The 23,147-nt window shown below is 40.1% G+C and overlaps 1 protein-coding gene across 6 annotated transcripts in view; it reads right to left on the reverse strand.

Moving 5' to 3' along the window:
• Positions 1 to 239: 239 nt before the first annotated feature.
• Positions 240 to 23,147, reverse strand: part of tfb1m (transcription factor B1, mitochondrial) — a 63,301-nt gene continuing 40,393 nt past the window's right edge. For all 6 annotated transcript variants that reach the window (XM_072581049.1, XM_072581050.1, XM_072581052.1 and 3 more), the window contains exons 7-8: positions 11,252 to 11,379; positions 240 to 2,346 (exon numbers count right to left, since the gene is read on the reverse strand). In XM_072581049.1, coding sequence (XP_072437150.1) covers positions 2,112 to 2,346; positions 11,252 to 11,379 — 363 coding nt within the window. In that variant the 3' untranslated portion in view covers positions 240 to 2,111. The remainder of the gene's footprint in view (positions 2,347 to 11,251; positions 11,380 to 23,147) is intronic.

A 23,147-nucleotide genomic window follows, 5' to 3' on the forward strand; every position in this document is an offset into this window, starting at 1 on the left:
GTGAGCCAAAGTCTCTGGCACTGTGAGGCAGCAATGCTAACCACTGTGCCATTTTGGAACAAATCCTACTTCACACAATAAATTGTTTTTTTAGTTCTTCTATTTCAGAATAACTCTATATTAGAATGTATTTGCCCAAATTCCCTTTCTAATTTTGCTTGCGCTGATTGGAGACTTAGAAAAATTGGGTGATTCCATAATGGTTGCTCTCAGTAGAAGTGGCTGATGACACCTTGGAGGAAAATGTAAGATTTGATTTTTATTTTAAATCACAAAATATCCATCATAGGATTACATGTGTAATTCACTTCAGCAACAACTTGCATTTATGTCATGTCTTTAATAAAACATCCAATGCAGTTTTGTAGACACTATAAAGAAAACCTGACACGGAGACATATCAAAAAGATTGGTGGAAAAGACAGCTTGGTCTTTGGAGGAAAATTGGGTAAGGAGATTCTAGAACTGAGTGTACATGTGTGAGAGGCCAGAGTTACAGTAGCATAGATATGAGAGTTAAGATAGAGAAGGGGACCCACCAGGCTAACTTAAAAATAAGGGTTAAAATTTTGAAATAGTCACAAATCAGGAGCTAGGGTAGGTCAGTGAGCACAGGGATAGTGAAGAAAAGGCATTTGTCACAAGATAGGATAGCAGTGGCAAAGCTCAAGTTTATAGAAATGAATGAAGGAAGCCAGCTAGCAATGCATTGGAATAGTTCAGTCTAGAGGTAACAAGACCATAGCTGAGCATTTCATCAGCAACAGAACTAAGACAGGGGAAGAGAAAGATGGTGTTCTAGAATGGAAATAGGCAGGTTTGATGATATTCAGTTGAAAAGCTCCTTTGGAATCGCATTGAGCAATCTGGGTAACCAAGGTGACACAAGCAATGTAACCCTCATTTTCAACCTGAATACACTCTTTAACACCAGTGACCACACTAACTTCCTCCAAAACCTGTCCCCCCCCATTGTTGTAGCATTTCTAATAAAGTTTCTCAACATACCTATATAGAATAACCAACATTTTTAAATGTACCACATCAAAACTGGAACATCAAGCAACCAAAAGGAAACACCACTTCTCCTATGGAAAGTACATGCTGGCCTAGTCAATGAATCTCTTCAAAACATGACTGAACTGGTTGTGTAAAAGCTGAATAATTTAAATGATAAGAAACTTGCAATGAATAATGGGGTACTTGTGGTGCTGTATATGCTTACCTTTGGGCAAGGTGGCCCAGGTTCAAATCCCACCTGCTCCAGAGGTGTAATACCATCTCTGAACAGCTTCATTAGCAAGAAAATTCAATAAATTTTTGAGATCAAATATGCTATCCATCAGTGCCATTATGATGCAATCAGTATGCAGAATTGAGCTTGTGAGATAGACAGCTGTAATTAAACTTGCTCTTTGGTCAAGACATTGTTGGTCAATTGATGTATCAATGTGCTATCTGTATAATCCAAACTCTGGAGATTTTCAAAGTTAGCTTAACTTCAAGGTTCAGTAGAGGGAGGGAAAGAAAAGAAATTAATGTAATTTGGTACAAGTGAGCATACCAATCTCTACAATCCTTACTGCACAATCTGTTGTAAACTCAACCACGTATCATCATATCTTAGGAATGTATCCAATACTCTTTGTCTTTGCCCTCAGCCACTCGTCCCACCTCAACCAGCTATCTTGAATATTTCCTGAACACTGGTCCATGCTTTTGAACTCGAAATTTTAGCAGCTTCTTCTCAGGTACTGATATCTGTCTGGGAAACTACAGCCATAAACCCAGATTTATAAGTACAAAATGAACAGAGTTTGAAATCAACAACATAATTTACCTCATTATTCAGCCTCAGAGCTTTTCTGCTATATTGCCCATCAATACACTGGATAAAACAGTGCAGTCCTTAAAAATCAGCTTTCAATTCCTTCCATTACAAATGCAAAGTGCTTTGTCCAAGTTAGATGTAAACCATTCTAATGGAAGCATTGTATTTGAGAGATGATATATTATAAAGCAGATGTTAAGAACATTTTTATTGAATGTCAATTTGATATAGCTTTAGTAACTAATACAAATATCCAGATTTTGGAAGTTTTAACCTTCACTTATCTCACATTCCTCTGATTATTTGGTTTATGCAAAAGCTTCTTTTGTCGTAATTCTTCTCTGAAGTCGTAAGTGAAAAGATTTTGGTTTTCACTGCACAGTTGGTTATACGCATCAGAAAGAGCTCTGAACTGAGTTATCGAAAGTTCACCTGGTCGAAGTGTAGGGTCAACATCAGCAATACACAGCATTTGTTCCGTTAGCTGTAATCTCTGAGCTTCAGGAAATAAAGTTCTAAAAAGAACAAAAAAGGTATTAAATAGATTTTTTTAGGAACATATTCCCAACAATTTTTGGTTTAATGTATAAAAGTTAAAACTAAAAGTGAATGCTTGGTAATGTAATTATGAGAGTTGAACAGTCCTTGTCGGCCAGATTGCAGCATCAACTCTGCTCATTTTATCCAACCTGGTGCTTATCTGTGGGAATCAAGTAGGATGCATCTATTGGAACAGAATGTTTTTACAAAATGGTGGTGCCACTATTTAAGAAGGGTGGTAAGGACAAGCCAGGGAACTATAGACTGGTGAGTCTGATGTCGATGGTGGGCAAGTTGTTGGAGGGAATCCTGAGGGACAGGAGACATGTATTTGGAAAGGCAAGGATTGATCAGGAATAGTCAACATGGTTTTGTGTGGGGTAAATAAAGACTCAAACTTAATTAGGTTTTTGAAGAAGTAACAAAGAGGATTGATGAGGGCAGAGCAGTAGACTGTTTCCATGCTGAATATATCTATGACTTTATGAGAGACTCCTTGATGAGCGACCATAATATGACAATTCTTCATCAAAATGCAAAGTAAGGTAGATGATTCTAAGAATAGGGTCCTGAATCGTAATAAGGGAAACTATGATGGTATGAAATGAGAGTTTGCTCTGATGGATTGGGAAATGTTATTTAAAGGAATGACTGTGGCTAGACAATGGCAAACCTTCAAAGAGCAAACACAAAAAAGTTTATTCCTATTGGGCACGAGTCGAAAGACAACTGTGGCCAAACCATGGTTTACAAGGGAAGTTAGAGATAATTTGCTGTAAAAAGAAAGCGTACAAATTGACAAGAAAAATAAGCCCAAAACTAATAGGAACAGTTCTAGAACTCCGCAAAGGATGCTCAAGAGATTGATTAAAGAGGGGAAAATAGAGTACAAGGATGAGCTTGCGAGGAACATACGAATTGAGTAAAAACATTCCAGTTGATATGTAAAGAGAAAAAGATGGGAAACTAATATGGGTCCTTTACATAATAATAAAAGGGGGAATGAAGAAATGGCTAACAAACTAAATTTGTACTTCTATCTTCACAAAGGAAGACATGAATAATGTACCATAAATGTTAGGGAACACAACTTAGCTGAGAGGGAAGAACTGAAGCAAATTTATATTACAGAAATGACACTGGAGAATTTGATGGGATTGAAGGCTAATAAATTCCCAGGGCCTGATAAATACTCTGAGATGTAGATTAAGTGGCCCTAGAAATAGTGGATGCATCCGGTAGTCATCATCCAAAATTCTTGACTCAAACAGTTCCTGCAGATTAGACCTTAAGACACAAGAGCAAAAATTAGGCCATTTGACCCATCAAATCTGCTCTGCCACGCAATCATAGTTACTGACAAAAGTACTGCAGAGGCTAGAATCCAAAGTAAGCAAACAGGAGGCAGGAAGAACACAGCAAGCCAGGCAACATCAGGAGGTGGAGAAGTCAACTTGTCAGGTATAACACTTCTCCAGGAATGGAGGTGGGGGTAGGGGGAGCTGCAGATAAACGGGAAGGAGGGGGCATACTGATAGATGAATACAGATGGTTGTTAGGAGGAATGAATCCTGTTGGTAGCTGGTGGAAAGGGTCGGTTGGAGGGATGGGAGGAGGCAGGCCTGGGAAGGGAGTTGGGGGATGGGAGGGAAGGTCACTTGAAATTGGAAAACTAAAATGTTGAGTCAGAGCCATAGAGTCCTACAGTACGGAGAAAGGCCCTTTGGCCCAAACTGGTCCATGGCGATCAAAATGTCTACCCACGTTAACCCAGTTTCCTGGCACTTGGGCCCATATCCTTCTAATGTTTCCTATCCACTTATTTGTCCAAATGCCTTTTAAATGTTGTTAATGTACCCACCTCAACCACTTCTGCTGGCAGCTCATTGTATGTACATACTATCCTCTGTATAAAAAAAGTTGCCCCTCAGGTTCACTTTTATTCTTTCCTTTCTAACCTTAAACTGATTCCCTGTCGTCCTCGATTACTCAACCTGTGAAAACGTCCTCTGTATTATAGGCTGCCTAGGCGAAAGAGGAGGAGTCATTCCTCCGATTTGCAGTCTGATTCACTGTGGCAATGAAGGAGACAAAGGATGGACATGACGGAGAGGATGTGGGAATGGGAATTGAAACAGGCAGTGACTGGGAGGTCAGGCTGGCCCTTAACAGGCCTGGCTGAGATGCTCAGCGAAACATGCACTTAGTTTACATTTGGTCGCACCAATGCAGAGAAGATCACATGGGGAGCACTGAATACAGTAATCTAGGGTGGAAGAGAGGCAGGTGAACTGCTTCACCTGAAAGGACTATTTGGGGCACTGGATAGAGGTGAGGGAGGTGATGTGGCATTGGAAGGTGCCCGGGAATATGTTTGTGTGTGTGTGTGTGTATGTGAGAGAGAGAAGGGAATGCTCCTTGCAGAAGACAGGGAGGGGAAGATGTTCTTGGTGGTGGGATCTAGTTGGATTTGGTTGAATTGTTTGAGGATGATATGTTGGACATGCAGACTAGTGTGGTGGCAAGTCTCACTGGGTGGGAGAACCCTGTCATAATTATGTTTATGGAGGTTGGGGGGGGGGGGGGGGGTTAGAGCAGTGGAGTGGGGCATGGAGGAAGTGTGTGGAGGGCTGTCTGGGTGACAAAACAGGGAAAAGCACATTGTTTAAAATAGGTGGACATCTGAAATACTTGAGTGTGCAATGTCTCCTCATCAGAGTATATGTGATGGAGATGGAGGAATTGGAAAAATGGGATAGAGTTTGTAGTAAATGTCAATCTGTAAAATGTCACTGGAGATGGAAACAAGGGGTCAAGGAAGGTGTGGGTGATGTCCAAGATAGACCAAATGAATTTAAGGGCAGGGTGGAATTTGTTTGCAAAGTCGATGAATTGCTCCAGTTCGGCCTTGGTGCAGGATGCAGCACCAATGCAGTCATTGGTGTAACGGCGGATGAGTTGGGGAATGGTTCTGGATTAGTGGTGCTGGAAGAGCACAGCAGTACAGGCAGCATCCAAGGAGCAATAAAATCGACGTTTCGGGCAAAAGCCCATCACATCAGGAGTTGGGGAATGATACCTGGCGCAGATCAAAATTGTCAGGTATGACATGATGGGCATTATAGAGACTTTGCTGAAAGGGGATCAGGATTGGGAGCTGAATATTCAAGGATATACGTCCTACTGAAAATGACAGGCAGAGGGTGTGAGGTTGCTTAATTAGTAAGAAATAAAATTAAAACCAATTATAAAGAAACAAAGTAGGGCCAGACGGTGTAGAATCCATGTAGGCAGAATGGAGGAATCGTAAAAGGTTAAAAAAAAACATTTGGAATTACATAAAGGCCTCCAAACAATAGCAAGATACACCAAGAGATGGAAAAGATGTGTCAGAAAGGCAAAGTTACAGTGACCGTGAGGGATTTCAATATGCAGGTGGACTGGGAAAAATCAGGTTGGTAGTGGTTCGCAAGAAAATAAATTTGTCAAATGTCTACAAGATGGCTTTTTGGAGCAGCTTGAGGAGCCCCCCAACTAGGGAACAGGCAGTAGTGGATTTAATGTTGTGCAATAAAGCAGACTTGATAAGGGTGCTTAAGGTGAAGGAACACTTAGGAGGTAGTGATCATAATATATCATTGAATTTACTCTGTAACTTTGAGGGGGAGAAAATAGAATCAGAGGTAATCATATTATAGCAGAATAAAGGCAAGTACAAAAGCATGAGGGAGGAGCTGGGTAGAATTGACTGGGAGAGGAACCTAACAGGAAAAAGACAATTGAACAGCAATGGCAGGAGTTTCTGGGAGTAATTCAGGAAACAGCAAAGATTCATCCTGAGGAAAATGAATCGTGGTAGAGAGAAGATGAGGCAACCATGGCTGACGAGGGAAGTCAGGCATAGAATTAAAGCTAAACAGAAAGCATATAATGTGATGAAGGACCGTGGGAAACCAGAGAATTAGGAAGCTAACAAAGGACAACAAAATGTGAAAGGAGGGGAAAGATTAATTAGGAGGGTAAGCTAGCCAGTAATACAAAAAAAAGGACTGTAAATGTTTTAGATATATAAAGGGCAAAAGAAAGGCAAAAATGGACACTGGACTGCTGGAAAATGATACTGGAGAGACAGTAGTGGGAAACAAGGATATGGCTGAGAAACTGAATAATTATTTTGTGTCAGACTTCTTGGTGGAATACACGAGTAATTTCCCACAACTTCAAGAGAGTGAAGGGGCAGAACCGAGTATGGTGGCCATCATCAAGGAGATGGTACTGGAAGGTTTGAAGTTGGATAAATCAGCTGGACCAGATGGGCCACACTCTAGAGCTCTAAGGGAGGAAGCTGAAGAGATAGTGAAGGTGCTAGTGGTGATTTTTCATGAATCACTAGAGTCTGGGAGGGTTCCAGAGTGTGAGATCATGCACATTGATAGGAAGGGGAGAGATACGGACTGTTTTCTAAATGGGGAGAAAATTCAGAAGTCTTAAGTGCAAAGAGACTTGGGAGTTCTAGTTCAGTATTCTCTCAAGGTAAACTTGAAAGCTGAGTCAGTAAATAGGAAAGTAAATGCAACAATGGCATTTATTTTGAGGGGACTTGAATAGAAGAGCATGGATGTACATCTGAGGCTCTATAGGGATCTGGTCAGAGCACATTTGGAATATTGTGCACTGTTTTGGGTCCCATATCTCAGGAAGGATGTACTGGCCCTGACGCATGTTCAGAGGAGGTTCACGAGAATGGTCCCGGAGTGAAAAGCTCAACTTGTGAGGAAAGTTTGAGGACTCTGGGTCTATACTCAATGGAATTTAGAAGGAAGATGGGGTACTAAATAGAAACTTATAAAATACTGAGCAGCCTGGATAGAGTGAATGTTGGGAAGGTGCTTCCATCGGTTAGGAGAGACTGGGATCCAAGCGCACAGCCTTGCTGTGTTCTTCCAGTCTACCCTGCCATTTAATGACCTGATCTCTATAGCCTTTTGTGGAAATGGGTTCCATGGATTCACTACTTTCTGGCTGAAGAAGTTTCTCCATTCTAAATGATTTTTCCTTTACTCTAAGGCTGTGCGCTCAGGTCCAGTCTAATCTGCTAATGGAAACATCTTCCCAATGTCCAATCTGTCCAGGCCATTCAGTATTCTGGAGGTTTAGATTAGATTCCCCCCATATTCTTCAAAACTCCATCAAGTATAGATCCAGAGTCCTCAAATGTTCCACATATGTTAAGTGTTTAATTCCTTGGATTATTCTTGTGAGCCTCCTCTGAACCCGCACCAAGGTCAACGCATCCTTCCTGAGGTATGGGGCCCAAAATTGCTCACAATACTCTAAATGTTGTCTGACCAGAGCCTTATAAAATTTCAGATGCACATCCCTGCTTTCATACTCTAGTCCTCTTGAAATAAATGCCAACATTGTATTTACTGACTCAACCTAACAAGTTTACCTTGAGAGAATCCAGGACTAGGCATCCCAAGTTCCTTTGCACTTCAGGTTTCTGAATTTTCTCCCTATTTAGAAAATAGTCTGTGCCTCTATTCTTCCTCCCAAAGTGTGTGGCCTCACTTTCCCACATTGTATTCCAACTGCCACTGCTTTGCCCACATTTCTAACCTGTCTAAACAGTCTCCTCAATACTACCTTTCCCTCTACCTATCTTTACATCATCTGCAAACTTAGCCAGAATGCCCTCAGTTCCTTCATCTAGATCATTGTGTTTGAAGTGAAAAGTTATGGTCCCAACACTGACCCTTGTGGAACACCACAAGTCACTGGCTGCCATCCTGAGAAGTACCCTTTTAAATGTCCACTCTCTACTTTCTGCCAGAGATCCAATCCTCTAACTATATAATGCCTTGCCTCTAACACCATGGACTCTGACTGCCGTGCAGGAGCTGAATAAGCCAAAAGGCCTTCTGGAAGTCAAATAGATAACATTCATTTTCTTTCCTTAGTCTAACCTGCTCATTACCTCCTCAAAGAATTCTAACAAATTTGTCAGGCATTACCTCCCCTTGATGAAATGATGCTGACTTTGCCCTATTTTATCCTGCACTTCCAAGTATTCATAATTCTTATCCTTCACAGTGGACTCTAAAATCTTACTAATGACTGAGGTCAGGCTAATTGGCCTGTAATTTCCATCTTTTACCTTACTTTGTGTGTGTGTGTGTGTGTGTGGGGGGGGGGGGGGGGGGGGAGGAAAGGAGGAGGAGGAGGAGACTTACATTAGCGATTTTCCAGTCCTCTGGGAGCCTCGACTCCAGTGATTCCTGAATGATCACCACTAACGTCTTCGCTACCTCTTCAGCTATCTCCCTCAGATCCCAGGGGTGTAGTCCAGCTGGTCCAGGTGATTTATCCACCTTCAGACCTTTGAGCTTTTCTAGTATCTTCTCCTTGGTGATGGTCAACATAACTCACCTTTGCCCTGCAACTCTCGAGTTTTTGGGATGCTACTTGTGTATTCCACCATAAAGACTGACACAAAGTACTTGTTCAGTTCCTCCGCTATTTCTTTGTTCCCAGTTACTACTCCAGCGTCATTTTCCAGCAGCCCAATGTCCACTTTTGCCTTTCTTTTGTTGTCTATATATTTAAAGAAACTCTTGCAACCTTCCTTTATATTACAGCATAGCTTCCCCTCATTTTAAATTTCTCCATCCCCATTTCTTTTTTTTACTTGCCCTCTGTTGGTCTTTGTAAGCTTCCCAATCCTCAGGTTTCCTACCGCCCTTTGCCACAGTATATGCTTTCTCTTTTGTTTTTATGCTATCCCTGAGTTCCCTACTCAGCCAAGATTGCCTCATCCTCCCTGTACCATGCTTCGTTTACCTCAGGATGAATCTCTGCTATGTCTCCCAAATTATTCCCAGAAACTCCTGCCATTTCTATTCCACTGCCTTTCCTGCTAGTCTCCTCTCCAAGTGAATTCTACACAGCTCCTCCCTCATTGCCTCTGTAGTTACCTTTATTCTGCTGTAATACTGTTACATCCAGCTTCTCCCTCTCAAATTGCAGATAAATTCTATCATATTATGGTCACTGCCTCCAAAGGGCATGTAAGATGAAGGAGCCCTTATCAAGTCCGACTCATTCCACATCACTAAATCTACTACTGCCTGTTCTCTAGTGGGCTCCATCACTAGCTTCTCCAGAAATTAGCTACCCTCCAATTGAAAAGGGAAGTAGACAGAAAACAGGGAATTATAGGTTAGTTATTCTGATGTCAGTAGTGAGGAAGATGCTCGAGTTCGTTACCCAGAATTTTACAGCACTTCAAAAAACAGTGGTAAACTCAGACAGAGTCGGTATGAACTTACAAAAGAGAAATCATCTTTGACAAATCTAACACAATTTTTCAAGGAAATAACTTGTTGAGTTGATCATGAAGAGCCAATGGATGTGGTTTACTTGGACTTTCCGAAGGCTTCTGATCAAGTCCCACACAATAAAGTAATGTGTAAAATGAAAGTACATGGGATTAGGAGTGGTACATTGTGATGGATAGAGAAGTGGCTAGCATTCAGGAAACAAGAGCAGGGAACAGTACTAAGACTCCAGCTATTCACAAAATGTTAATAATTTAGATGAGGAAGTTAAATGTAATATCTCAAAATTTGCAAGCAACACAAATGGTCTAGTCCTATCTTCTTTGCTTCTATTTGTAAATCTGTAGCATCAATGAGAGAGCAGCAATAGCAATCAGAAGAATGAAAAAGCACAATGCATGAAGCACTAACAGGAGTTTAGCTGTGATACCAAAGCTAGCAGACTTTTACTTCCATCAAGGCCTCATGCACTGTGTTTATAGATTTGGGAGGGAAGTCAATTCACTGATGTGAGATCATGAATTGCCTACTTCCTGTGACCGAGGAAATCCTGCCAAGGATATACTGTGGCTTTAGCCCTTTTGTTTAAACTTCTGACATGCTGCTTTTTGCCAGATAAATCTAAATCAACTTCAGCAGGGGGAGGGTCACACAGCATTTGTTCAAAACCTTTGAAAAGGTCGCAAATGATAGATAGACCGATAAAGATGGAAAAAGCACATGGGATCCAGGGTAACTTAGCAAGTTGGATCCAAAATTGACTTTGTGGTAAGAGACAGTGTGGTGGTCGAAGACAGTTTGTCTGACTGGAGGCCAATGTCCACTTGTATATCACAAGGATCAGTGCTGGGTGCCTTATATTATTCATGACATATATAAATAATATAGAAGAGAATATGGTGGGGATGATAAATTAGTTTGAAGATTGCTGGGTGGTTGACAGTGATATTGGCTATTCACTTCAAAAACCAGATGTCTGATGTCAAAATTAAATACAGTCTAGATGAGCAACTCTTTAGCATCAGTCACCTCTAAGCCAAAACCATCCATCTTAGTTATGTATGATGCACAGATTGCGGATGAGTCCATTGTCATAATTCACTTAGCACCACATCTGTAAGCCACACTCAATCTCTTGATTTCTGCATACAGGAAATACAATCTGCCCTTGAATGTTAAGTTCACATCCATTCACACATGGTCAGCTAAACATTTCATTGCCCACACACATTGAAGAGACGACTTTGGAACACCTTGAGCGCAGCAGCACGGACGCAGAGTTTTAATAAGATGCTCCCAATCTCTCAGTATACTAACGGTTAGTCTGTCAAGCTGCAACACATTTTCAGTCCCAATATCTTATTGATGAGGCACAATAGTGGCAGAGAAGGAGAAAGTAAGCAAATCCTGCACTCCACATCCCACTACCTCATGAGACATTTGTGTAATGTATTACAATTGTTAAAATAACAATACCACAGTGATCAAATTACCTTAGGTTATTACAAAAATAGATCTTGACAGATACAGGACTAGAACTTACTCAACTCCTCTTCGACAGTACTTTCGCTTAAAGCTGAAAGTATGTCTCACCACTTTTTCCACCAGTTTAAAGGGTTGATTAATCTGTGGTTGCACCAAAGGCACGAAGTGCACAACGCCGACATCAACCTAAACATCAAAAATTAGATTACACAGATTTCATTAAATACGCAAGAAAAACTACACTTAAATGTCTCGTTTCAAAATGTTTCTTCTGGAGCGTAAAATAGGCATGATGGGTATATTCAAACTTTCTACCCAAGTGGATGAGGGCAAAGTGGTTGATGTGGTGTGTATGGATTTTAATAAGGCTTTTGAGAAGGTTCCTCATGGTAAACTATTGCACAAATTATGGAGGGATGGGATTGAGGGTGATTTAATGGTTTGGATCAGAAATTGGCTAGTTGAAAACGACAGAGGGTAGTAGTTGATGGGAAATATTCAACATGGATTTCAGTTACTAGTGGGGTACTGCAAGGATCTGTTTTGGGTCCACTACTGTTTGTCATTTTTATAAATGACCTGGATGAGGGCATAGAAGGACGGATTAGTAAATTTGTGGATGACACGAAGGTCGGTAGAGTTGTGGAAAGTGACAAAAGATGTTGTAGGTTACAGAGAGACATAGATATGCTGCGGAGCTGGGCTGAGAGGTTGGAAATTGAGTTTAATGTGGAAAAGTGTGAGGTGATTCACTTTGGAAGTAACAGGAATGCAGGGCACTGGGCTAATGGTAAGATTCTTGGTAGTGTAGATGAGCAGAGAGATCTCTGTGTCCAGGTACATAGATCCTTGAAAGTTGCCACTCCGGTTGACAGGGTGTTAAGAAGGCACATTGTGTGTTAGCTTTTATAGGTAGAGGGATTGAGTTTTGGAACCGTGAGATCATTCTGCAGCTGTACAAAACTCTACTGCTGCCACATGTGGAGTATTGCGTACAGTTCTGGTCACTGCATTATGGAAAGGATGTGGAAGTTTTGCAAAGGGTTGAGAGGAGATTGACTAAGATGTTGCCTGGTACGGAGGGAAGGTCTTAGGAGGAAAGGCTGAGGGACTTGATGCTGTTTTCATTAGAAAGAAAAAAGGTTGAGGGGTGACTTAATTGAAACATAAGATAATCAGGAGGGTTACATAGGTTGGACAGTGAGAGACCTTTTCCTCGGATGGCTAGCATGAGTGGACATAGCTTTAAATTGAGGGATGACAGATATAGGACAGATGTCAGAGGTAGCTTCTTTACTCAGTAGTAGGGTCATGGAATGCACTGCCTGCAAAAGGAGTAGATCTGCCAACTTTAAGGGCATTTAAATGGTCACTGGATAAACATATGGATGAAAATGGAATAGTGTAGGTTAGATGGGCTTCAGATTGGTTCCACAGGTCGACGAACATCAAGAACCTAAGGAATAATCTAATGTTCTAACTTAATATTATTAAATATGACCTCAACTCTTTACCATGTAGCTGATCGTGTATAGACTGCCAACCGATACAGTTTTGACCAAAGTAACCTTGTTGATTTTGAACATGCTAAGCCCAGATCACATGGTACTCAACTGTAGACATCCTTAATGGTTTCTAGATCATTCTTTTAGTCACAGAATCAAAAGTAAATTAATTTGCATTGTAGGGTATAAGCAATCTGTCTATATTCTACCAGGCAATAAATGGGGTGAGGGATATCAGGAATGTGTTAAGGCTCTTTCATTACTACCAGAATTTTATCCCTAATTTCACATCATTGTAGAGTCTGCAGTACATTTGGCAAAGGGAGGATTTGCTACTTGAGAACTGATAGAATCAGACAGGATCAGGAAAAGGCATACAAAGGTTAAAGAGTGCTGAATATGGACAGACTATTCATTTTGGAGATATTACAATGCTGTCCTGAAGTAGTGGCATAGTGAACAAAGAGGTCTATTATGCCACCCAAAGGTCTGCGCTAACTATTGATTAATGAGCCAGTGATGTCACCCTAGATACCGGTCATGCTTTGGTGGAACTGTTAAATGCAAGCAAACTAAGATCAGTAACAACAGTAGAAGAACCAAATGGGAGATGGCTTGATTCCCAAAGATGGGTTTAAGCATTCCCAATACATGACTGTTCTGCCTTCATCGTAGCAAAGTTCCTGACAGAATTAATACCAATTCGGGGAATGCCTCTTCAAGGAGACTCAGATCATGGGACTCTCAAGTGGGAAAGTAATGAAGAAAATACTTCAATTGTCAGGAATAAATCACAGGTTTCATATGCCATTCCATCCCCAGAGTTGAAGCATGGTAAAACGAATGAACCAAACATTAAAATCTGCCACAGCAAAGGTCATAAAGTACACAGGGAGATGACAGGTGGGTTTTCTCCATAACATGACACACAGCAATTCAAACTGGATGACTGGACATTTTTTATTCATTCATGGGTTGTGGGTTCGCCAGCTAGGACAGCATTTGTTGTCTATCCCTAACTTCCCAGAGGGCAGTTAGAGTAAATCACACTGCTGTGGGTCTAGAGTCACATATAGGTCAGATTAGGTAAAGCACAGCAGATTTCCATCCTAAAAGGATATTAGTGGACCAGATAGGTTTTTATGACAATCAACAATGGTAAGCTCCAGATTATTCCAGAATTTAAAATTGGAATCAAATTTCACTGTGTACCATGATCCTGGAACTTTGGCCTGCGATTCTGGATTCCCATCACCTCCTTACTAAGACCAATTGAACTAATGGCTGGAAAAGCTATGAAAATCACCATCTCTTGTGCTCTCTCCCCGATTCTAATCATCTTTTCCTCAGAGGATGATATGTCACAGGGCATGTAATGGGCATCTGATGCTCACAAGTGGATGAATTATCACATATCGTTATACCCAGAGAGATGAACTGCAAATAATAAAGATGCAGTACCACAAAGAGTGAGAAGCTATGTGGTAGAACTATATTAGCAGTTAAAGGAATTGAGGAAGTAAGGATTCACAGAAGACTCAGATCATGGGACAGAAGGAGAATGGCTTATGACAAAACTTTGTGGCTGGCTTGGGTTCACCGGGAGATGTAACTTTCTAATCAATCCGTTCAGAGGGATGCTAATACACAGGAGCCTCGATTATCCGGTTGATGGGTGGGTCGCTTTTCATTTGGGTAATTGATTATTCGGATAATTGATTTAATTTTAAATGAAGAAAGCCGTACTTTACGTGTTAAAAAGCACGTTTACAGAGTTTTTATTTCATTCAATCGCTAAAATTTGTACAAATTTTGGAAATTGCTTCAAAATTCATGACACTTTACAAACCAATCACTTTTTGTGTATGTGTACAGTAAATAAAATTCAATGAGGTGGAAGTCGGCTATTATTTGCAAAGGAAATATCCAGTTGCTGTTGCTTGAGGTGCTGCTGTCTTTTTTTTGTCAATGACAACATTTGGTGAAGAATCATCAACTTAATGGGCATCGACTTTGTGTTGGGTTTTGTACCACTCCATGAAAAGTCGCAAACTCGCAATATCTTCATTAACAGGGACTGGAGGTGGTGTCGGTATCAGATTTTCCTTACCGTCCACAGCACCTGTACTTTCCCACTGTTCTGTGACAACGTTGACTATCTGATCATCGCTGAGTGTCTTTGTTCTGATGTTGCCACAGTTCACCCAAGCATTGAAAGTTTCCTAATCCTAGCTGACTGCATTTTTGGTGATATCACTGGTCAGCCTTTGATTTGGACGGGTGTCCACTTTACTGGCATGGCTACCAACGTGCACGCCATTGTACCAACATGCCGCGACTGTCGATGGCTTGATGCAGTCCTAAGATTCAGCAATCATGAACGAAGCATCCTTGATGGTGAATGCCTTCTTAATTTCCTGCACTCTTTTTCTCTGCATTGTCTTCACACAACATGTTAACGTTAATATTTTTTCATATTCGCGATGATTCTCTGATCCATTGGTTGCAATCTTGAATTGGGTGGTAAAAACAAACACTTGATAGCTCCGTCTGCTGATTCTAACTGGCTGCCTTTCACTGTATGTGCCTCGGTGTTGTCAACAAGCAAAAGGGAATGTTGCTCGAGTCCAGTGCTTGCAAAATGTGATCTGACAGCAGATACAAAATCTTCATGAAAGTGGATATGTCATTCATGCCTTATTTTGTGCTTTGTACATCACAGGAAACGAGTCCTTGAAGCAACATGGAATAGCATATCGCCCTATGCAGACAAGCGGTAATTTAAGAGTGCCAATGGCATTGACACAAGGGAAAATCATGATGCAATCCTTCTGCATTTATGTCCTGACACCTGCTTTTCTGCCAAGGATGCAATTGTTTGTTTGGCATTGCAGACCAAAACATTCCACTTTCATCAGCAATGTACAAGTGCACAGGTTCATACTTTCCTTCATGAATGATGGATTGCAGTTTCTGACTGTAGCCTTTCACCATCCTTTCATCCACGGACTTCTGCTCTGAGTGACAATGTTTGAAGCGCTGTAACTAGCCCAATGATACGCAGTGTTCAGACTCACCGGTGTGGAGGAGTTCATGGAAACTGGCAGCTTTTTCGAGTAGCATCGGGCCAGATACTAGAATCCCCTCGAATCCCTTTTTCATACTGCTGTGAAAACCACAAAAACACAACTTGGTCGAATTGCTTATCCTTTACTGGCTTCATGTATTTTCTTTTCAAAGCATTTGAGGTGTCACTTTGGCTGATGAATTTCTCAATCGCCGGTCTTGCTTTCCTGATGTCAGACATGGTCTTTATTTCATTGTTGTACTCCTGTGTAATCTTTGATGCCTTTTCACCACTATCCAGAAGCCGTAAAATCTCTTTTCTGTTCAATTGTCACTGCAATCTGCTTTATCGTCACAGGCATGGTAAGTACATACAATAAACTCGATCAATTATGCCAGATAAGAATTCGGAACAAAGACGTGGGGGAATGAAGACACCACTGATTTTCAACACTGTGACAATTGACTAAGATTGTTGCACCAGTGTCATTAATACCACTTTGCTGCAACGTTTGCACATCTTTTTCAGTCCAGGTAACCCTCATTTATCCTTGTACTGCAAACAAAATACACAATTGTCACACCATGTCAATAACACCACTTTGTTCTAACGGTTTCACAGGACCCTCAGATCCTGTTCAGAAAATCTGTTTTTCGGATAATTGATGGTCAGATAATCGAGGCTCCTTTGTACACATTTCTGGAGTAGGTGGGTCTTAAACCAGGCTTCCTGGTCAAAAGGTAAGAAACTACCACTGAAACACAAGCGCCCTAATGACAAACGACACATATTTTCCAATCAACCTGTTCAAAGGTGGTATTACATACCTCTTGACTTGAACCCAGGTCACCTAGCTCAGAAGTAAGGACACTATCATTGAGCCACAAGAACCCTGATGCTAAAAGATAGATATTTTCTAATCAACCTGTTCAGTGATGTTGTTACACATCAAGAGAACGTGTAACTTGAACTCAGGCTTTCTGGCTCAGAGGAAGGGATACTGCAACCACACCACAAGTACCCTAATGGTAAAATATATGAGGTGATTGAAGACCAGTGGCATTTGCATGTGTCTAGACATGGCAAGCAACAGAAAGAGAAAACGTTGGACATAGGTCAAATCTATAACTATTTTACTTTGGACTATGCAGGCTAATGACAGAGAATCGTCACTGGAACCACCATCCAATAGTGGACAGCCACAACATGGGAGTCTCCAACGTTTACAATCCCATCCATAGCTAAGAAAACCATAATGGAAACTCTCAGATGTGTGCCAGCCACTAGAATGTATAGCAACAATGCAGTACTGAGAAGATGGAAGATCTTTCGACAGAAGGTGGGGACTCCCTTAACGGTTAGTTATTAGTATACTAAATGTTACTGTGGGATGGACTAATTTACTCCCATTTCTTTGGGAGCCATGATTACAGGCACAATATTGTCAACAGCAAAGTATATTTGTTAATCAGTTTTGATGTACTGATGTATGATGTAATAATTTATCTACTTGGAGCAGAGACCCACTAAGTGCTCACCAATGCATCATCTAAGGTTGGGATAATTAGAATTGGGAAACATCACAGGGAGCACAGGAGGACGGTGATTCACAGTCCAGGGTACAGAATATACTCTTACAATATATGTGCACGGAGAAGGTATAAAAATTATTCAAACTATTGTCCTTGGTCACTATTAAAATCACTGATCCTAGTCCAAGCAATGTGCACGTTGGCTCAGAAATTAATGTTCAATCATATATTGGTGATATAAGATTTGGAACTGCATCTCGGCACATACATCAAGTTGTAAAAACATTACATCTTCTTGATCAACTGCAGGAGAGGTGGGAAATAGTTGCCAGGCCACAGGCTGTTTGAGTGAGTGGTGAATGTGAGGAACATGAGCAAGTTCCTGACAGTAAAAATATGCAAATGGAAACCTTAAGTGTTTGGGTCTCTGACCTGGTTCAGGTGAAAGATCTTGGGGAGTTGTGTAAAATCCACTCCCTAGGTGTAAAATGCATCTTCCAGATGGCAAGAGAAATTTGCACCAAAGCACAGCACCATACCATCTACTCCTCTCATACCCTGAAACCCCATCAGTAGTGATTCTGACTCAGCCAATCCTCTTGGAAAGTTTGAGGCAGTTCAAACTTGCCCTGCCCAGGGCTATATTCTGAGGAATAGGATGATATGCGTATAAGCAAGATTGGAATTTGGCAATTACCACACCTTCTGTACACATTGACTGACTCTTTTACCATGCAAGACTTTTACCTCATGGTCAGGGCCTTCACTGGTTATGTGGAATCAAACAGCAACAAGATCCTGGAAACGTAGTCCAGGAGGTAGTGGAAAGGGTCTTAGCCACGAACAACACAACTATTGAGAACAGCTATCAGGCAATCACAAGATGAAGACTCCATGTGGACATAGCCAAAGGCATGGCAAAGTTGTTGGAAGACTATGGTAGCAATTAAGCCAACGTGGCAAGAACACCATTTGACCACTGGAAATGAGATTACAACAATCACCAACCAAAGGTTCATGATATTCATGACGTATACAAATAGCAATAATGGAAAATAGGACATTACTATCATGTAAGTATACTACATACTCCTCCACAGTTAACACACTTCAAGAGAACGAAGGATAGGATATCAGAGGAGATTTTTAAATTTGAATGAGAAAAGTTTCAGGTTTAGCCCAGGTCATCAGGACTATGGGGACACCAAGTCTGTATGAGATCTGAAGTTGGTCGAACACCAGTAGGAGACTCTAGGTAATGGGGCATGGAAGGTCTTGGTGAATGCTCTGCCTGTCATATTGGCCTAAACGTGGGTTCAAAGGTGTGAATATAAGGGGAGATCAGGGGAAGGTAACATTAGATGTTGATGGTAATGTTTGGATGTAGTGTGTTTGAAAAATGCAAAACTGTGTAGTTGAGCACAGGACTGCCTGAACAAGCTATACATAAAAGTTGTAACAAGTTGCAGAGCTAGTAGAATGGAGCAAGCTCTCAGACTGGAACATATGCCACTTTGTTTAAATGCTTGAAATAAAAACTCTTGCTTACTTGAAACCCGCAGACATGAGAGCGATCTCTTTACCGATAACAATGATGAGTTTACCAATTAAAAAAGTGAACTGGTGACAACAGTTCAGCATTGATCACTGAACATGAACACCTGAATGAGCGTTGGAGAACAGAAAACATAGGGGCAGACGTAGGCCATTCGGCTCATCGATTCAACTCCCCTGTTCAGTGAGATCTTGGCTGATCCACCATTCCTAACTCCACTTTCCTGCTTTATTCTCATTAGAGTTACTTATAGAAGTATAGAAAACAGGAGCAGGAATGGGTCTTTTGGCCCTTTGAGTCTATTCAACATTATCAGGGCTGATCATCAACTCAGTATCCTATTCCCGATAACTCCCCAAATCCTTTGATCTTCATAGGAAAATCCTTCCATAACCAGGATCAAACTAGTGCTTCCAATAATCAGTAAATCTTTGCTGAGATAAAAGGGACCAAAGCTTTTCGGAGTATTCCAGGTACAACACTTCATAATTTTTAATACTCAATTCTTTTTGAAAAAGAAGAAAAGCCAACGTTCTATCTGCCTTCCCCATTACCTGCTGAATTTGGATGCTCACCTTTTGCTATGGTTTAGCATACTCAAATCCCTTTGTGCTGCAGTTTTCAGTGGTCTTTCCCCATTTAAATAATATTCCAACTGCCTATATCTCTCAAACTCCATACCTCATTCTCACTACGTGCCTTTCTACTAATTTTTGTGTCCGTCACAAACTTGGAGATAGTACACTCACTACTGTGAGCCCAGTTAACATATATTGTAAATAATTGTGATCCATTCCCTTTACCTTGACTCATCTTTAGTCAGTCAATCCCCTATCCATGCCAATATACTACCCCAAACACCTTAGGACTTCGTTGTACAGTACTTGACCGAATGCCTATGCAGCAATGTAAAGGAGAAGGAATTCTTGATTGAAAATCAGAATAATTAGTTGAATATAGAATTAAAAGTCAAAACTCCAATTATTCATTTATCTGTTGTCAAATGATGTCTGAAATCTGATACAGTCTGGAAAGACACTGCAGCTCTTGGAGGGAACTGCTGCAGACAATGAAGATACAGACCACTGAGAGAATGCATTGGAAGGTATGTAATAACATTGTGTCAAAGGGATTAAGGGCCAAGATACAGGGAGTAGTTGGATATAATGTGCCAGGAAGGAGAAAGGGAAGCAAACAGTCACAAGATGTGCTGAAGTCAACAAAGGAGGTTTTGGTAAAGAAGTGTCTGGAAGACCTGGGTTCACCTTGAGATGGCAGGCAAATGAGGTGATCATGTTTTACTGTTCAAACTTTGATAGGTTTTTTTTGCTTGCTCAAAATTGTGGAATCTAGTTGTTTTATTATCTTTGTAAGTCATTGGGATCTTATACTTTGCTTTAAAAATGTTACTGGTCCCTATTCAGACTGTCACATCATTTTGGTGGTTTTGTCATACAAAAGGATCAATACAAAGCTGCAGTTGTGTGAAGTGGAAACCTCACCAAGGGCATAAATTTCAGGTGAAACAACATATTCAAGTACCTGAGATGAAAAGAATGTTGGCAAGATAAGAGGACAGTTGATAGTTTTTTTTGAGGAGATAGCTGTACCTGGCAATCTGAAGGGGGGGGGGGGGGGGGAAGAGATGGTGTTTGAAAAGAGAGAACTGTTAACAATATCAATTAATATTTTAGAGCAGGAATAGCTGGTTCAACCTTTCTCAGTCATTTGTTAAGAAACTCAGTAGTTTAGGAAGAATAATGTCCATCTTTACAGCCCAGGAATCCTCTTCAATTTCAACTCCTTGCAGCTATATGGCCATATTTTTACTTAATAACAAGATGTCTTCACACTGAATAGTTTTGAATTTCATATTTATCAGCAGTATATTCCATTTTCAACAGTTTTTAAAGAAGTTGCACTTTATATTGTGTTCACAACATTTCTCAATGTAACACTAAATTAAAATTTTAAAAACACTTTTCAAATATAAATGCTACGTGACATGAGAACTTTTATGCACCAGAAAACCTATAATTAAAAATATATCATAAAATAATGGATTAAATAAAACAAACTATTTTATTAAATTTAAATCATAGGATCCTAATACTTTAGAAGGTACTCAGTCCACTTTGTCTGAACTTTCAAAGAATAATCTAGTTAGACCTCAAAACCTGTTTTTTTAAATCCCCCAAAACTCTACATTTTATTTTGTCCTTCAAATAGTTATCTATTTTGCTTTTGAAATTTACAAATCGTTTTCCATTGCCCTGTCAGGAAATGCATTTCAAATCCTAACAAGTTGTTCTTCATGTTACCTTGATTTTTTCGTATGAATCATCTTAAAACCTCTGGTTATCAAACCTTCAGCTACTGGAAACAGTTCCTTTATTCACTTATCAAATGTCTACTTCGCATTGTCTACACTAAGCAACTTTGCATCCTCAGCAACAGTGCGGCTTTTGAATCACTGTTGAAAATAGAAATTTATACAGTACTATTAACTGTTCAGTTAATAAACTGAATACTTTTAATCAATTCTGACGTACTGCCTGTGATTGGCTGTTTGTAATTCAGCATTGAAAGTTTTTTGTATTGTTTAAGCTTTGTGGCATGTTTTCTTTTATTAACTAAATAGGAAGAAAGCAATAAGTTCTCTCTTCATCTCTGTCTGGGTTAGTGGATGCTAAGTTATGAGCCAATTTCACCTCTCACCACTTATGTACTGTTTGTAGAGGGTTGGTTAGCTAAGTTGGCTGGATGGCTGGTTTGTGATGCAAAGGAACACCAACAGCATGGATTCAATTTCCACACCACCCGAGATTACCCTAAAGATCCACCTTCTCAACCTTGACCCTTGCCTGAATTGTGATGACCCTCAAGTTAAACTCACCAGTAGTTGTGTCTCACTGATGAAAGAGCAGCCTTCTGGTCTTCTGGAACAAAGGCAACTTTGTTGTTTGTAGATGTGTGGTGGTGAGCAATTTGTCCACACTAATTATACTAACCCTGGCAACTTTTGTTTGAATTATTGTGTCTAATACTGGGCATCACCTTTTAAGAAAGGTGTTAAGATTTTAGAGAGGGTAACAATTTAGATTTATTAGAATCATTCCAAGATGAAGGTCTTGGCAATTCCATGGACAGCCTGGAGAAAACCGAATTCTCAAACAGACAGCACTACCCCAAACACCAGTCTTTGGAAGATGAAGCAGACTATTCTCAGCGACATTATGTGTAAAGAATTATAATGCACTTGTAGGTATGTTTTATGGTGTCATTTTACTAAGATTGCGGCTTGGAAATCTGACAAAAATATTCTTAATTTCAATATTTTCTTTACAAAAATAAAGTGCACATATTGAAGACTCATTCAAAAAGTAATTTGTGCTATTGTCAACTATTGTAATAAACGTTCAATTGTCTAAATCAAAAATAAACTATTTCATAGATTTCAAACATGAGGGTGCTACTTTTAAAAGCACTGTTCTTTGATTTTGTAAGTCAAAACATTTTAGACAATGAAAAAAAGACAAATTTACACAATGGTTAAATGTCAGTTATAGACTGTATTTGGATTAATACAGATATGATGACATATGTCTCTAATAATGTAAAATATTAATTCGCAAAAAGCATTATTAGACAAAAATAATGCTGCTTAAAGAAGATATCACACTCCCAATTTAATGTCAGTCAAGTAAAATCAAAATCTTATGCTTGTCACTAGAATAAATTACAACGTATGCAATATTTCTTTTTAAATGTAAGTGGATGGCCTCCTTACACTGAACGACAGTTAGACTACACATGGAGTGCTGCGCACAGTACTGGTCACCATCTTACCAAACGGACATGAAAGCGCTGAAGAAGGCTACAAAGGATTTAAGGTTGATGTTATGGCTGTTAAGAAAAAGTTTTATTTCAGCACCTCATCTTCTCATAGTTGGGGAAGTGACCTACTGTGTTTAGAGGCTATCAAGATTAAGAGTAAATAACATATCAAATGAAAATTCAGAAGCAACTGAGAATGAGAGAACTCTCTATCTAGCACACCAAATATTTGAAGTGAACAGTATAGATACACTTAATGGGAAATTAGGTAAACATATAAGAATGAGGAGAATTAAAGGTTATGTTGACAGGAGTTAAATGAGGATGGATGGGAAGTGGTTTAAATGGATTATCCACTGTCATGCATTGATTGGGCTAAATGGAATGCTATGCAGTGTATCCTTGTGTAATGCTATATACAAATGGAGTACATATTAGTAAACATGGAAGCTTCCCTT

Source organism: Chiloscyllium punctatum, chromosome 11 (genome assembly GCF_047496795.1).
Source record: "Chiloscyllium punctatum isolate Juve2018m chromosome 11, sChiPun1.3, whole genome shotgun sequence".
In the NCBI taxonomy this organism is placed as follows: domain Eukaryota; kingdom Metazoa; phylum Chordata; class Chondrichthyes; order Orectolobiformes; family Hemiscylliidae; genus Chiloscyllium; species Chiloscyllium punctatum.